Consider the following 18,119-nt stretch of genomic DNA (forward strand, 5'->3'; position numbering starts at 1 on the left):
TATAGGTTTTGTTTCTTTCTCCCTTCCATTTCCAAACTCTGACAATAGATTGTTGCTATGAAACCTTATGCCTCTTTGAACCAGTTAGTCTTTAAGGGCAGTTTTACACATGGGGGGGGCTGGGAGAAAGTGCCTGTCTAATTCAAGTGCCACAGCATCACATGTATCAGCATCTCCACATTTCAAAACGGCAGTGGGGGCACTTGAACTAAAGCTTGTGTGATAAAATTTAGTTTAAGTGCCCCTGCCACCATTTTGAAGTGTGGGGACACTGATACAAGGAGGTTGCTGAAGTGGGTCTGCTCTAATGCGCTGTAATTACAGTATGTCAGAGCAGCCTCCCAGCACATCTACAGGCCCCCCACAAGTTCCACCCTTCTCTACCTTCTGCCTGGCTTCAGACTAACACGGCTAACCTCCTCTGCATACAACACTCAGTTGACGCTGCAGAGGTTGTGCAGCACTTCTTTTCCCTCTCTGGTTAGAACGGAGAAGTGAATTTTGGGAAATGGAGAATATTGGGGATTAGTGGTGGGAAGGGGTTAAACATTTTTTTAACCCTAGCCATTGGTGATTTAGTTTGAATGAAGATGGTAACGCAAAGCAGTTCTTACTTTATATTACTCAGTTGTTTTAAAAAAGCCTGTCCCAACCAGTAATATGTAGCCTGAAGACTGTAGCCAATAGGAAATGCCAAGGCAAGGGGTCAGCTTTAAATCCCAGTTCTCTCCATGATTTGGATACCTTACTCCAAGAGGAAGAGAGAGTTTTCCTCTCCTTGGAATGTATAGCCTTGAGCCTGCACTTAGAATTTGGGCCTACAGCCTTTATTTAAAAAAATAATGAAATATTTTTTTCAATACAATGGAAAACAATGCTATTGTTGCTAATGACATAAAGACTGGGGAAGAAAGGACAGTGTCATCTCCCCTTTTATCCAATTGCTTCATGGTAGAACTGTCCCATATTAACTCTCCCAACATCAAAAACAATAAATTCTGCCAGGCAACATCATAGAATAAGGGGAAAACAGTACTGTGCCATCTTCTGTTCCGGGCCTAGGCCTCACTAACTACCTTCATAAGAGCACGTGGGAAGTGGTTTGGTGAGAATACCAGCCACTCTTATCCACTTACAAGGGCAGTCCCATAAATAAAGGTGAGAGGGGTTTGATAGGGCACTGCAACTCCTCTTCCTCTTTTCCCAGTGCCTACTGCTACATTAATGCAGCCAAATGTTCTAAACAAAATTTGTTGGACTGACAAAAACCCCCATGTTCCTTAGCTTTTATTAATACAATATGTATTCTTACAAAAAATTACCCCATGCCCTAAATCTGAAATGACTGACTAAATGGCAGTCTAGGCACCCTTCTATTGACTTAAATCAGCTCTTTATAGCCATCATCATCATTATGAAAGTCTTGATCCTAAAAAGATGCACATCCTAGTGGCAGCCAACTTGCTGTGAGATTCAGCATGGTATAATACGACTTGCTAGCGTGATTAAAAAGTAAGGTTGTGCCTGTGAGAAAAATGAGGCATTGTTGTGAAGGTGGATTTGGGATAAATAACAGCTAGAAAAGCACCCTATTAAAATGACATTAAGGCTTACTTTACATAGATGCTCCATATCTCTCATATATCTGCTCATTAACAGGTTAGAAGATATTTTTTTTCTATCCCTCAGCACTTTGCCCATAACTTGAGAATCATGTTATGGTCTTACATCCTCTAAGCATTATTGTTTAATGGGTGCATGGCTTATTGCTCTTGTTATGGTATTAGTTCTACTGTGTTTACAGTTGTATAGGCTTGTTTATTAGTAAAGACTAAAGCAATCTGGGCTATGATGCCCAGATTGCAAATCTACTTGAGAAAAAAAGGTGGCACTTGTATAGGGTTTTTTAGCCATTGGCCCTGAAATGTTTCTTACAATCCCAATACATTTGGTGAGCTGTGTCCATTTTAAGAGGATGACTTTCCCATGTTGCCAAATACCTGACATGAATTCCAGCCTCTAATGAATCCATAAAATATCTTAGTATGTGGCAGCAAAGCTGTGGGTATACTGGGCAGTCAAGGAGACAGGTAGGAACCCTCCTCACATGCAAGACTGCAGGATTGGTTACTGTTAACAGGAAACTACTAAGTTCAAAAGTCTGCCGTACTCCCAGCAACTTCATATTGAGATTGATGTATGTTTACCTAGTACCAGTTTTATTCCGGACAGATGGGTGCCTGGTTCCATAGTTAAAACTGTAATTTAACCTGACATATTCAATTCCCTTTTTCCACAGGGACGTAGTGGCAAGGGAAGCATTTATGTCTGGGCCTCTGGGGATGGGGGCAGCTATGATGATTGTAACTGTGATGGCTATGCATCAAGTATGTGGACGATCTCCATCAATTCTGCTATTAATGATGGCCGGACTGCTCTGTACGATGAAAGCTGCTCTTCAACCTTGGCCTCCACATTCAGCAATGGAAGGAAAAGGAACCCTGAAGCTGGTGTGGTGAGTGCAGATATTATTGTGTAGTTTCTCTCCTTGAACTCACCCACATTTGTCCATATCATTTTCTGCTTAGGAGCAGCAGATGTTCTTTTGTTGAACTAATATTTCCAATGCACGATACCTGATGGTGCCAAAACTGTCAGCTGAGATAGACTGTTAATATTGAAAGCATCAATAAGCCTCCATGCTTTATAGCTTCATGTAGGTGGTGTTCCCTATTTATCAGAATCCAATGTGGAAAGTGAAGCTGAGGTCCATTTATTCATATACATGTCCTCAGAATTTTTAATTCCTGAGCTGACTTTCTCTGTATAATTGGATGATAATGAAGAGTTGAAACACCCAAGGTAACATATCATATTGTGTTTGAGCATGTTACCAGTTTAATGCAGCCATTGCTAATTTGTCTATACTTATGTGTATATCTGGCAGGATAAGGATGATGAAAAACATACTGAGGGCAAAGAAATGTTGAATACTATCAAGCTTATTGGGCCATCTCTGCAAATCCTTGCTCTTTGCTCAACTGTTTGTTTTTCTGAGTTTGATCTAAGAGTGTGGTTACAGAAGTGGTTGATTATTTAAGAACCATCTAAGAGGGGTCCTTTTTAATAAATGTTTGGAAAAATCTCAGTATAGAATCTTAACATTTTGCTGCTGATGACACATTCCCATAGTTTAATTGGACAGTTATCTCAGAGGAGGAGGTGTTATACTACTATGGTAGCACTGAAGCACCCTTTAGGATTAGGACTCCTTTGTGTTACGTATTGCAGAAACACAGAACAGTCCCTGAGCCAAAGATGAAGCACTGGGGTGAGATTGGTACCCAACATGTTCAGATCTGTGTTGAGGGCAAAACACAATTTCATAATGGAGGGACATGGTTCCTAGAACAAGAGTTTCAGTATTACAGTGGGAATATACCACCTGTATAGTATGAGTGTATTTTAGTATGTTGATGTGTAATGAGGTAGCCTTGAGATCATCCACCATGATCACTGGTAACCTTGAGATTATCCACCATGGATCCAGTTCTCAGGGTGTCATACTTAAATATCAGCAATTGCCAAGAGATGTTTTCCAGAGTTATCTAACTGTAGACTTACATTATAGCATCCCATATACATTCTCACATGTCACAGAATTCTCTCAGAATGTCACATATACATTCCCTGGTGACTCTTGCCAGCTGTATGCACTGAGGTGACCTACATTACTTTCATGATTATCACTATGTAGTTTGCTTGCAGAGTGTGAATCATGTGTCCTGTGAGTGGCCAGTCCAAATAGAAGATAGCAGCCTGTTACTACTCCCAGGTATTGGCATGCTCCTGTAACTCTAGTATTAGAGGTCTGCTGATGTGCAAAAGGGTTCAAATCCTTCGAATAACTAAGAAGGGGTCTCAGTACACATATGTTTATACAAGAATCATCTGCCTGGGTTTTATATATTAATGGATATTTGTTTCTTGCCATTATTATTTAATCATCTTTCTCCCCCTTCCATATGCATATATTCAATGTATTTTTATAGGTGATATGTTATTATCCGAAGAAAATAACTACTTTGATCATAGTGACAAGTAAAAAAATTACTCCAAGGATTTAATTTAACAAACATTGCCTTCCATGGTCTCTACATTTGCAGCCCTAAGGAGAATGAAATAGTTAGTGTTATTAATTTGCTTATATTGTTACAGGCTACTACAGATTTATATGGCAACTGTACTCTGCGTCATTCTGGAACATCTGCAGCTGCACCAGAGGCAGCTGGAGTGTTTGCACTAGCCCTGGAGGCTAAGTATGTTTCTTTTAAAATCTCTAATATGGGCTTGAGGGAGGCATGGGTGTTGGCTGCTGCTGCTGTTTGTTTTTTAAATTATTTCCATGTTACAGTAAAGTTAAGCTGTGGGATCCTGATATATGATGCACTGGAATAAATGAAAACTCATACTGACTTGAATGGGGTTGGAATTAAGCCCTAAGTAAAGGACTGGGGGAGTGTCTACACAAGATATTTACTGTATAGTCGATTAATTAACAGTGCAGTAAATGTCTTGGTGTCTACACATATGCACCTATTAGGGCACACAAAACTAATAAACTGTACAGAAGGTAGGACTTGTAAATGCAAGTCCTAACCTGCTGTGGAGTTCTTTTGTGTGCAGCAGTTCGTGTGTAGATGCTTGTGCCCCATGCAGCACATGGAGCCCTGGGCTGGCAGCTTGATCCCTGGGGTCCCCTGCCAGCCTGGGCTGTTCTGACTGGGCCCCACATGCTGTGCATAAACTTCAGAGCAATATACTCCAGAGTTTTTTGCTCCTGGGCACATGTTCAAGCAGCGCTCCTGGGAGCAAAAAACTCCAGAGCAATAAGCACCGGAGTTTATTCAGGTGCATTAATCACATGTGTAAACGGGCCCTGGATGACTTTATGCTAGTGAAGCATTATCTCATTTTGCACAAATTCTCTTCTCTTACATAGTTTTCCTCTTCCATTTCCCTCTTCTGTCTGTCTCCTTTTTTTAAGTTGTCCCCAAGCCTCTGTTTCTAGTTGGCTTCCCCTCTAACTCCTATTACTGCCTGTCTCCACCAAAGTGAGACAAGCATTGTTTCAGCCATCTCCGTACTCCTTTTATCATATCTCCCTTTTGGTCTAGCTCCTCCCCCAGATCCCTTCTCATGTAAGTTTGCCTGCCCCACCTACAGCAAGGTTCCCAGTCCATTCCTTAAGCTGTAGAGATATGGTGAAAGTGTTTAAGCACATAGAATAATTCTCTCTATGATATTGCTCTGAACTTTAACCATATCTGTATGTGTTGGTTCTATGCTCTTGAGGGTTCTAGGTTTCTATATCCTAGGGATATAGACATCTTGGGGATCCTAGAACAGTTCTGGAAGAATATAACTATAGAGACACAACTTAGTGTCCAAAATGTAGAATGTTATTGGATTGAGTTTCGTGCTTGTGTCTTCCATTGGCCCCCTTACAAAAAGGTATATTTCAATCAATGAGGACTATTCACTAACTTTAGTCACTGCTGCTGTCCATTCTGAGAAATGCATTATTGACGAGGGTAGGTGTACAAAGCATGTAAATCAGACTTTGGAAATCAGAAGATAATCAGAAACATTGTGCAATATATTTTTTAATATGCAACTACAAAGCACAGAAACTTTTATAAAACTGAAAAGTGAGAGTCTCATGGAAGCATATGAATCCTGGAGCTGGGGCTTTTAGGGAGTTACAGAATATTGAAATATTTATGATGAATTAATGAGAACCAGCGGTGTTCAATACAAGATTTTGCAGGCTGTGGTCTGCTGTTAAGAGCTGCATTCAGGAGGCCATCTGCAACATGTAACAAAAACTTTATTGGACTTGTTACTGTTTTTAATTCATGCAATTTTATCACAAAAAGTTTCAAGCCCCATGGCCTTTTAAAATCCTCAAAGGTTAGAGATATGCATACATGTTAATCTGAGATTTAGTTAAAAGAAGAAGAAGAAGAAAATGCTTCTGGCCCTCATGTCTGTGGTGGGAGGAACGTGGAAAACATTGAAAATTAAACTCAAAAGGCTCATATGGCCTGAAGGCAAATGAGAAGAACATCACATTCATTATTTTTTAAAATGTCATGAATGTCAAGCCAGTCTCATCAAGAATTTTGACATACACATTTAAATCTTTCATAAAACAGTCCTATAAATGTATTCTTTTTCTGCTTAACATCCTTTCATACTTGTCCTTCCCATTTCGTAAATAGCCTATTTAGTCTCTGAATCCAAATTGTTTGGAAAATGTTACTTTGGATACAAGTGAGTCTTTGCCATCCCTGTCAGTGTTGGTCCAGTTATTATATGACATTTATGGCAACATCTAGACAAGTGCAAAGGTGCAGTATTGCCCATCTGCGGCATCACACGTGAAGGTGTTCCCTGCACTGCTAGCTTGTAGTGCATGGGGGGGTTTTTGACCCTGGGATATCCCAGAGTCAAGAAAACCCATGCCAAAAAAGCGGGGCAGCACACATGGCAGAAGCTTGAAACCAGAGCCTGGCTGGTTAGAATCATGCTCTGGCTGTCAGTTAGGCTTTCTGCCATGGCTACAGCCCTGGGAGGCCCCCAGGACCCCAGGTAAAGCTGCTGATGCCAGCATAGTGGCTGACCCTAGCTTCCCCTACTCCGCCGGTGGTAACCTGCTGCACGCCACAGAGCACGTGGGATCGGCGTTCCCTGGGGACAAGTAGCAATGGTACAAGGTGTACCACTATTACTTGTCCCTGAGAAGACAAACATCCACACTTGTCTGGTTGTGCCCTATGGGGGGCAAGATGCTGATAAGCTCTAAACTGTTGCATGGAGGGATTTATCTATTCATCAATTCCCCTGCCCATTGGGATTATCTCATTTGTTTTCTATTGATTAGACATACTTCCTTTTGTGGTAATTTTTACTGTGCCTTTTCTTTTACATTGCTTTATTTTTCCATGTAGCAAGTTTACCCCAACTTATACAGCATTAAAAGTTGGGCAACTATTCTGTGAAGAATGTGTGAGAGATTAGCTTTTCCACTGGTCATGGCAGAAGCATGAAGAATGAACACAATATACTATGACATTTGGCGCTGAAATCTATTTCTGCAGTAGAATAATTATTATTAGTATACTGAGAAGGAATGTGAATAAGGGCAAATTTTATAGGTTGGGTTTTATAATTTTAAGAAAACTGACAAATACCAACCTTTGGATGAACAATGCAGTTGTTAGCAACTTTGTATCAAGCTCTCAAACCGTAAAGTAATCTAAATATTAAATCTGTCAAGTCATAAAAATATAAAGGAGTCATGTACTTTCTGAACATGTTGTGCTATCAGTCTGGTCTGAATGCTGTGTGTCTCTAGAAGACGCATCTTTCATTTTCATTAGTGCTGTGGGTAAAGACTTAAATGAAACAATTCAACCATATAATCACTTGTCAAAAATGTGACTGATACATGAAGGGTTTCTTTCCCCGTTTATTAAATAGTGACTTTTCATGAACATGGAGTTAAAATTTTTAAACTTTCACATGCAAATTTAGGCATCTAAATAAAGCAGGTATCTATTTTAATCCCTTCCCATTTCATGTCCTTGTTACAAAATATGTAGCAGAATTTAAAGATTTGTTGGAGTCTGAGAAGCTGCACCAAGAGTGCACCTTCTGTGGTCTTGAACTGGTAATCTCTGGGCTGTCAACCACATGCCTTAGTGCCCATGCTCTGGAGCTAACTGCTGGTGGACACCTGTCTGTATGTGAACCTGAGCCACAGCACATTGAGCTAGGTTGCAACAGTCCCAGCTGGCAGGAGGCCGTAGGGGGTCAGTCTGCCAGCCCAGGGCTGCTCTGACCTGGCTCAGTGTGCTGTGGAGGCACCGGCAGGTGCACAAGCATACTTCAGTGCAGGGCTACCTGGCAGCTGGCCTCTGCACTGAAACAACGTCGTGCCTCAGCCAGTCAGGTCAGCATCTACATGTGTCCTGCTGTGCACAAAAAAGCCCTGGTACAGGATAGTACTTGTATTTACAAGTCCTAACCTGCTGCGGAGTTTAGCAGTTTTGTGTGCCCTAATATGCACATGTAGATGCTGAGACATTTACTGTGCAATTAGTTAGGAAACTGCACAGTAAATGTCTCATGTGGATGGCCCAGAGAGATCCAGTTTGGTGCTATCCCTGTAAAACATCCACTTCTGCTACTGTCAAAGACAGGATACTGGGCTAGATAGACCAGGGGTCTGATCCAGAATGGAACGTGTTATGTTCTTAACATACCAGTTGGCTTATCAAATATGTGCAATAAGACACACTTGCAAAATAATGAGTAGTGAAGGAAGTGTGCACACAGATGTGTGTTACTAAGGCATTTGGTGAATTGTAATGCAGATAATGCCATATACAAGAGTGCTTTAGAAACTAACAGCAATTTTAAAATAAAACCATTTTGTGTGCAATGATCATTTATTTACTAGACCACCTCACTTCTCTACATAGTTATACAAGATGGCAGTGTTTGACAGTACCTCCATCAGTGTTCCTTGCTGCTGTGTAGTTTCCTATTTTGTCACAGATATACAATGTGGACAGCCATTTTGCCATTAGTTTCTGAAACAGCTTTGTAAGATATCACCCTGAGAAAGTGGAAATAACTGTTTTCCCTACTCAACATAGGATATATGCTTATATTCAGGATACAAAGCTAGAAATGAACTTTTTTTATGCTTACAGCTAATCCTACTGGCCTGCAGTAAGACCCCAGCCATAAAATGGCTGAAATATTTTTCCATATTCACAGTTATTTTCAGAATTCTAAAGAAAGCTCACAGAACAGTATTAATGATTTTTAATTAAGGGGATTCAAATGCCCTAATTAATTATGAAAATATATTATTTGAAACATGCAAATCCTGTCTTTCTTATTCATCTGGTACAATTTTTCTCATATGGCAGTTCCATACCTGACCTTCCAGTACAATCTTTCAGTTACAGATCCAGTTATTCACAATCCAGTGGACTTGTTTTGTGACCCAGTGAGCAGCCCTGTCATGACAGAATTTACACAGTCTGTCAGTCTGGTGAATTAGAAAGTCCCTGGAGGACAGAAGGAGATCAAAGGGAAGGTTGAAGGTTTTCTTTATATCCCTTTAAAGCAGGGGTGGACAAAATGCAGCCCACCAGGCCATTCTGTCCAGCCCACGGGGCCCCCCAAAAATTTAGAAAATTAATATTTATCTGCCCCTGGATGCCTCTCATGCAGCCCTCGATGGCTTGCCAAAACTCAGTAAGCCTCCACCCAAAATAATTGCCTGCCCCTGCTTTAAAGCCAGGGAGAAATAATAATAAGCCTATGACTGCTAGCTATTAGACAATCCCTGTTATAGCAATATTATGCGATTTGTAATCATTTTGTAAGAACAGAAAAGTACACAAAGTTTGATTTTGTAAATTTAGGGAACGTGTGACATTTCCTTAAGTTAGAGCCTTATCGCGCTCCAATTGACATGAGCAGATGGTTTGGTACTGGCAACAAGAACCAGCTCATTGTATGTGCACATCGGTACATTTTCTATGGAACGTGCAACATCAAACTTTACCAAAAAGACTGCTCAAACCACACTGCCTTTCTTTAAAATCTGTTTTTTTTGAGGACCAAACCCAGTTTCTCTGCTTTTTTTCATAGCCTGGATCTAACATGGAGGGACATGCAGCATCTGACTGTGCTCACCTCCAAAAGGAACCAACTGCATGATGAGGTTCATCAGTGGCGTAGAAATGGTGTTGGTCTGGAATTCAACCATTTGTTTGGCTATGGAGTCCTTGATGCTGGAGCAATGGTTAAAATGGCAAAAGACTGGAAAACTGTTCCAGAGAGATTCCACTGTGTTGGGGGATCAATACAAGAACCAGAGTAAGTGATGACATCACTGTCTTTTTTAACTTTGAAGTTTGTTTTATTTTACACTCTTAAGTGACCAGAAACACCCAACTATTGTGAAAAAAGTCCTAGAAACTTGCTATACCAGTTCTAAAGAAATGTAGTTTTAAAGCTTACTTTGTACTAAGCAAGTTGATAAAATTTCAGTCTTTTAATTTTTGGAAGAAAATGCTAAAGATTATGTGTTATGTCTAATCCATAGAGTCCATCCTTAATGGGAGTAGTATTACTACAAGCCCCCAAGAATCTCTAAATGTACAAGTGTTACATTTAGATTGACCTAACTAGAGTTAGATCAATCTAAATACCTAATTATGCAGGTGTTCGGAAAACTTAAATCACCCCAAAAATGATGTGCCCAATCAACATTAATTCACCTCCAGAGGTACACTACTTTAGATCGATGTGTTTTGGCAGGATCAGGAGGGGCCCACCAGCCCCACCAAATCCCACCATAGCCCCTACACCTGCCAACCCCTCCTGCAGACCCCCTAACCGCCCACCCCACAATCCTGCCCACCCTTTCCCTCACCCAAGGTTCTTACACTGGTTTTCCCTCATGGCTCCTCAGAGCAGCTAATGGCTGTACATACCACTCCCAGTTTATATTTATGTGGCTTAAAGTAAGCTATATGAATGTAGACTGGGTGCAGTGACTGACTGTATGCACTCATTATTACTTGCATGTACCTGAATGTTTTGCTAGAAAGCCATATCTACGTGGCCTCATTATTTCTCTCTCCTTTCTCAACATTGGCAGAAAGTCTGACAGTGTGGTTATATCGGATCATTTGGGGAAAGAAATTCAGTAAAAAGAGTTCATAGATATGTTTACATAGCAAAATAAAAGAGCGATTGTAGCATGTAGGAGTATACTCATGCTGCATTAATCTAGTGAATACCAGCAAGGACACAATGGCTTTACCATGTGCTATAACCAAAACACAAACTGTGCAGGGATAGTGCAAGCTAAAACCCAGCTTGCTCCATTTTCATATCATACTTTCATTTTGCTGTGTTGATTTTTACTGCATGTCTATAAGAATATCACTTGATTATAACTTGCGTCCCAACCTGAGTAGGGCTTATCCCCATAAATAGTCCCATTTATGTTAATACCATTATTTACATTAATAAAAAGTACAGGTATGCATAATGATTTGCAGTACCTGGACCCAAACAATTTATATAAAGCATATGCAGCCATGTATAATATATTTGTGATACATTTAAGCAGTTTTACTTCTGAAAAATTAAGTCACCTACAGGTATCAAAGATTCAGTATGAACATTACAACATTTAATTGAGTTTGTTTTATGTTCTCCACATCTCTAATTGCAGACTAGGTAGTCAAATTATTTTCTGATTACCTTCATGTGCTAAACAGAATGAGTCAACAAGTGAATGAATTAATACTAATTGACTACAGCAGCTAAAGTTCAATTTAATTATTTGAAATACTAACCTAATGATGGTCAATTTATGCCTCTAAGATCTGCAATTTGGCTTTCAGTGCCATTATTTAAAGGCATTATTATTTTATAGGAAAAGGAAAACAAAGCAATGCACCACCATGCAAAGAGAGGAGGTAGGCCTGTGTTCTGCATTTGAGAACCAAAACCAGATGGTGACTGGGATATGCATTCAAATTTATGTGGCTGCAGTACCATACCAGGGGAGGGGGGTGAGCAGGGCAACTGCTCTGGGTGCCGAAGTGAAGGGGCACCAACAGGTGCTGCCCAGCTGGGGCAAGGTGTGGGGAGGAGCTGTGAGTGGCTTGTTTGGAGGTGCGCGGGGATGGGGGAAGGCCAGCTTCCGCTGCTGAGTGCACTCCTGGGCAAGCATGGGGGGCTGTGCTCTCTGGATCTCTGCACAGGGCAAGTGTGGGCAGCTGCTGCGGGCTTTGCCCCAGGTGCCAAACTTTGTTCCTACAGCATTGTGTGGCTGATATATAGGGACAGAAGTGAGGACATTTTTATTTGTTTCCCATTCATTCCCTGAAACAGTGCAGAATAATGGAATTTACCAAAACAAATCTAATCTAATCTAAACCTACTTTTCTGCCATTTCAAATCAATGGCCCATGTTCTAGTCTCTACTACTAGGGAGAAAAGGTGTTTTGCCTCTTTTTATGGCAATTCTTCAGGTATTTGAGACTGCTATCATGCTTCCTTCTAAGTACTTTTTCCACAAGCTGATGCCTATTTCCTTCAACCTATCCCATGACTTGCCTTCCAAGCCTTTTATCATTTTTGTCGCCTACTTCTGGACCATCTCTAACTTTTCCACCTCCTTTTTAAAATGTGGAGCCTAGAACTGCACACAGTACTCTGTAGGAAGGAAGACAAACATACAGATGCACCAATGTTAACTTCCTTTCACAAGCAAACACCAAGAGCATTGAAGTGATGATCATCCAACATCAATTTTTCTGGGTGAGCCATGTCATCCAAACATCTGACTCCAGACTCTGAAAGCAAGTTTTATTCTTCCAGTTCAGTCAAGGCATACACTCAAGAGTAGGGCAGAGAAAGCACTTCTCGGATCTCCTCAAAACCAACTTAAAAAAATGTATCAACATCAACTTGTGGGAAACTATCTCCCAGGACTGCAGCAAATGAAGGAAGAGTCTGTTGCAAGGATGTCAGTACTGTGAAACGTCAAAGTGACAACAGGAGATGGAAAATCGAGAGCAGCAGAAACAGCATGTCAAACCAAGAATCCAGTAGGCTGTAAGATTTCCCCTGCCAGGTCCTTCAGTATTCTGGGATGAAGTTCATCACACCTTGATGGCTTGAATTCATTCAGACTCATTAAAAGCTCTCTGATTGTCTCTTTTGTTATTCCACCCCTTCCCTATCCAAATAATCTTTATTAGGTGTCTAGTTGAAGCTTAATTTTTTATGAAGACTGGGGCAAAGTACTGGTTGAGTAGTTCTGTCTTTGCATCTCCTGTTGAAAGTTCTCTGTGGCTGTTTAACAGTGGGCCCACAGCTTCTTTTTTTCTTTTCTTGCCAGCATATTTATGGAAACTCTTCTTGGTGTCTTGAACCTCCCTTGCCTGGAACAGTTTATTCTTTATCTCTACCTTCCTGATTTTGTTCCTGCAGGGTCTTGCTCTTTCCTGGTAAGCTTTCTTGGTGACCTTGCTGTAAGCTTTAGTTTGGCATTTGAGGCATCCTAGAAGCTCTTTGTGCAGCCACATTTGTTTCTTGTCATTCTTTCTAGGCTTCCATTGTGTTAGAACAGTTTTTCTTGGGTTTCCAATACTATGTCTTTTAGAAAATCCCAGCCCTCCTGGGTGCCTTTATCTTTTAGTCTGTCTTCCCTTTTATGCCTATTAACTCCTTGAGTCAGTTGATATGTGCCTTCCTGAAATCTAGAATCCTAGTTTTGTTGATCCTCATTCTTTTCCTGTCTCAGGATCTGGAATTTTGTTATATCATGATCACTTCCTCTCATCCTTCACATTCTCCATCAATTCTTCTCTATTGGTCAAGAGAAGATCCAAGATGGATGATCCCCTAGTTGTATCCTCAGCCTTCTGGAACAGAAAGCTATCCCCACACAGGTTAGTAACTGGCTCAACATTTTATGTTTGGCTGTACTGTTCTTCCAGCAGATGTCCAGAAAATTAAAGTCTTCAATTAGTATCATCTCATAGCTCTTGAATAATTTTGTTGCCTCCTTAAAGAGTGCCTCATCCACCTCCTCTTCCTGATTTGATGGCCTATGATAAATCCCTACCATTATATCAGTGTTACAACTTTCACCTTTTATCTTTGCCCAAATGAATTCTGATCTGCTAACTACTTCCTCCTCAACCAGGGAATAGGTGTATGTGTTTTTGACATACAAGTTGACACCAATATCTTTTCTCTCAAGCCTGTCCTTCTGAAACAAAGTGTAATCTTCAATGTTGAAAGTCCAGCCATAAGAGCTATCTGACTAGGACCCTTTGATGTCACTTAGATCATAGTTTTTTTTCACAGGCTGAAGCTTCCAGCTTTGGACTGGTCCAGTTCAACAAGGACCCCCAGCTGGAGACTGAATTAAAAGAAAAAATGGCATTCTGTCACATAAAGAACCTTTTAAGAGAGTTGTTTTGCTCTGGTAGAAATTTTCAGGGAAAAGGAGAAGGACTAAAATGATCCAGATCTTCAGGTATTCCCAACTATAGGAAATGCTTTGTGGGATCTCCATTTGCCACCTAGCACTGAAGAATGGTGGCTGGAAGCCATATTTTTATTCCTTTCCTGGGCTCCATCCAGCATAACTTGGGCAAATTCTAGGATATGGATTTCTAAGGAGGAGATTTCAATGACTGAAATAGCAGTTACATCATTTAAGTGGCAATCAGGCAACTAATTGTTAATTGTGTCCCCTAAATCTGTTTTTAGCAGGACTGTCAAAGAAATTGCCTGCAGGCCAGATCTGGCCTACAGAGCCCTATCATCAGGCCCCTGCTGCTGCCCATGGATCTCAGATTGGATGTACTCACTACTGTGGCATGGGCAAAACAGGCTCCATGCTCTGCCAAGGGAGTTTGAGGCCTGTCTGGTGTATGGTGGGGGTTGTGTTTGGGCCTAGTCTGGGATGCACACTGCCAGCTGTGCTCAGGGCCTGTACAGAGCTCATGCAGCCTTTGAGCTTCAAACTGATCTGGGGCACACGCTGCTGCTGCTCTGGGGCCAGTCCAGGGAACGTGCTACCTGCAGTAACCTGCCAAACCAGCCCCATATACTGGATCCAACATAAGGGGCTGGTCTGTAGGCCCGATGAGTTTGATACTACCATGTTATAGGCTCAAAAAGCATCTATTTTATATTCAATGGGTGCATCTACACAGGATGCTTTACTGCGCAGTAGCATAGTTTACTGTTCAGTAAGTACGTGCATCTACATATGTGCACGCTTACTGCACAGTAAATGATGCTACTCATTGGTAAATTTGCTACAAATTGAGGTACACCTGCAGGAAGTGGCACCAGTTTGATGCTAAGACCAGCAAATCTGCTGCCAATTCCCTGCATGTGTAAACACTTGCCCAGGAGCATTTACTCGCAAGTAGTTTACTTGCAAGTAAACTGATCTCAGATCAAATTCATGCGTAGACGAGCCCAATATGCACCCAAAACTATTTGATTGTATTGCATTCTAATATTATACTATCATTGCTACACAGTGAAAATGTCTCTCACATGGCTAATAACATTCATGATTTTCAATGCCTTTATATTTTTTATATCATAAGAAAAAGAAAACCAATATCAGGATCCAATCTCTCTCCAGAGCTTCTATAAAAATAATAATTGTATTTGACATTTTGTTTCAGCCACTGATAATTGTTTTATTTTTCTAGTTGGACATTACTGTAGCAAGGTTTTCTATATTTAGGTTGGTGAGAGGCTGATATACTGTAGCGTGCCATAGTAACATTGTCAATTAGCAGAAACAAGCTAGGAAAGAATCTACAGCCTGGGGCATGTGGCATGATGAAAAGGCATCAATATTTAAAAGGTAGCATTTCCAAGTGGCTTGAGTAAACATATGTTGCATATAGCAAGATACCTTGCACAATGATTTTTGTTGGTTAGATGGAAAGAAGAGGCAACTGGTCTATGATTTTCAATTAACTCAGAATAAATACAAATGTAATTAAGTCACTCCAATTTGTATCATCCACAAATAAAGATATCAGGTGCATTGCTGAAGAATAGCTTAGTCACTGGGGGCATTTACACACATGTGAAGAGCCTGCTCTGATGCACTGGAAATCCTCACATGTCACTCCTCTGGCAGCCTCACGTGTCACTTGTAGAGCTTATTGCTCTGGAGTTAATTGCTCCTGGGCACATACTCAAATGGTGTGCCCAGAAGCAATAAACTCTGGAGCAATAAGCTCCACAGTTTATTCAAGCACTGTAATTGCACATGTAGATGTGCTTAATTTGTACTGTTAATCTGAATTGTTAACTATCTGAAGAAGGATTTTACATTTTTACCAACATAGTAATGTTCCTTTGGAGCACTTTAAACTTCTAGTTGACATTAAAATACTTTGAGATAGTGACCCCAACATCTGCATCTACATTCTGTGAAGTGCATTTTGTATGGTTAATATGATATTGAATATAAAATAAACTTTCCAAGCCCTATGCCCTTACTTTTCAAGTCTTTTATTAGTATTATGTATATTTAAAATGGACTATATTCTACTCCTAGGCACACTCAGACTCAAAGCTTACTCTGCCATGTCGGTGCTTAAGAAACGTTGAGTATGTGGATCTGTGTATACAACTATCTTCTCAAAAAGTCACAGGAAAGCACAAACATATGCATAAGGGGAGAATAGAATCTGGCCTGAAGCTATTTATAATATGCTATATTAATATCTGAGTGGTTAAAAGTTGGGCTGTACGAAACAGCACCATTCTGCTTTGACTTCCATTTCAAAGTTTTAATGGAACAGTGTTTCATTTTGAGTTTTGTTTCATTTTGAAAGCATAGTTCTGTTTCATTTAATCGAAACTGTTTCTCTGTTTCAATGTTTTGCCCATAAATTATTCTGCAGCCAGTGCCAGGAAGATCAGTGCTACTGTTAGCCCCAGCCAGCAGCACCAGCCTCCTGTGATCTGGCAGGCAGATTGGGGGCCTGCACCCCTGGGAGGAGCCTAGCACAGCCCCTGCAGCCCTCCTGTGGGGTGCGGGCACGCCCCCGATCTGCCTGCTGGATGACAGGAGGCTGATGCTGCTGGTTGGGCCATAGGCAGCGCCAATCTTCCTGGCATGGGTTGCACCCAGCACCAGTCCCAGCTGGCAGCACCAGCCTCCTGTCATCCTGCAGGCAGATCGGGGGCTTGCATGCAGCTACTGAATACAATCTGTGATGTGATGGCCCTTGTACAGAGGCACCAGTGCAGGGAAGCATCTTCACATGCTTTGTTATATAAGGCAATGTCCCAACAGCTGAAATTAGAGAACTGAGCTCAAGACTGACAGGGTTCTGTGGATCAACCTACAGAGCAACAATCACAAGGTCTGGGCACAGATGAGCAGCTCTGACTGGTGGGAATGCATTGTAAAAGAGGGTGGCCATGGCCATCATGAAACTGGCCACCCCTACCAGCCTCTGCTTCATTGGAAACCAGTTTGGCATGGCTCCCTGAACAGCTTGGGTGGTGGTGCATGAGATATGCCAGCTGTTGTGGCACACAATTTTATCTCCCTCCAAAACCCATGGGAACTTGTTGAAGACTTTCAGACCATGGGATCTCTAACTTTGTGGGTGCACACCCTTGAACAGCACATGCATTCAGGTCCTGTCCCCATCCCAGGAGAGACGGTCATTCATCAACAGAAAAGGATTTGCCTCCGTGATCCTCCAAGCTGTAACTGATCACTGAGGATGCTTCGCTAACACTTATATAGGCCAGGCAAGAAGTGCTTATGACGCACGTGTCTTTTGAAACTCACCTCTGCCTGGCATGATGGAAAAAGAACTATATGTGTCCAGGGTCCCTGATACAGTGATCCAGGGTGTTGTCCTGCCCCCGCTTATTGTAGCAGATGCGGCTTACCCCCTCCTGCCCTGGCTCATGAAGCCATATGGAGAACAAGTTACTGACCAGCAAAAGTCCACATTCAACTACCACCTCAGCAAATGCTGTATGATTGTTGAATGTGCTTTTGTCCATCTGAAAATAAGATGGAGGTCATTGAACTACAGCCTCAAGGCAGAGCCAGAAAACATTACCGCTTTCATTGTGGCATCCACAATATTTGGGAGACCAGGAGGAGGCTTTCAACAACTTCTGACCTGAGCAAGTGCAGGAAGTGAGGGAGGCAGTGGCCAAACAGAGATGTGGGCAGGCAGGGCATGGTGCTCCTTAGGCCAGTGAACAAATGGTGGTTGGGGAGTTCTTATGCAGAGTCTGGCTGCATACATTCTATCTGCTGCAGATGGAGAGGGTGCTCTGTTGGCCACTGATCAATTAGTGCTGGACGCTTAAAAAAATCAGCAGTTAGCAGTTACCATTGAGTGATTCTGTAAATAAAATTATAAAATGTGTTGCAACACTTCTGTCTGTCTCATAAGTACTTTGTCTCTAGTGGGGGGGGGTCAGGC

General features: G+C 41.4%; 1 protein-coding gene across 1 annotated transcript in view; it reads left to right on the forward strand.

The window, feature by feature from the left end:
• Positions 1–18,119, forward strand: part of PCSK2 (proprotein convertase subtilisin/kexin type 2) — a 186,306-nt gene that overhangs the window by 158,164 nt on the left and 10,023 nt on the right. The window contains exons 9-11 of the mRNA XM_006035711.2: positions 2,300–2,515; positions 4,219–4,319; positions 9,736–9,963. Of these exons, the coding sequence (XP_006035773.1) occupies positions 2,300–2,515; positions 4,219–4,319; positions 9,736–9,963 (545 nt within the window). The remainder of the gene's footprint in view (positions 1–2,299; positions 2,516–4,218; positions 4,320–9,735; positions 9,964–18,119) is intronic.

Source organism: Alligator sinensis, unplaced genomic scaffold, assembly GCF_000455745.1.
Source record: "Alligator sinensis unplaced genomic scaffold, ASM45574v1 scaffold1309_1, whole genome shotgun sequence".
Lineage (NCBI taxonomy): Eukaryota > Metazoa > Chordata > Crocodylia > Alligatoridae > Alligator > Alligator sinensis.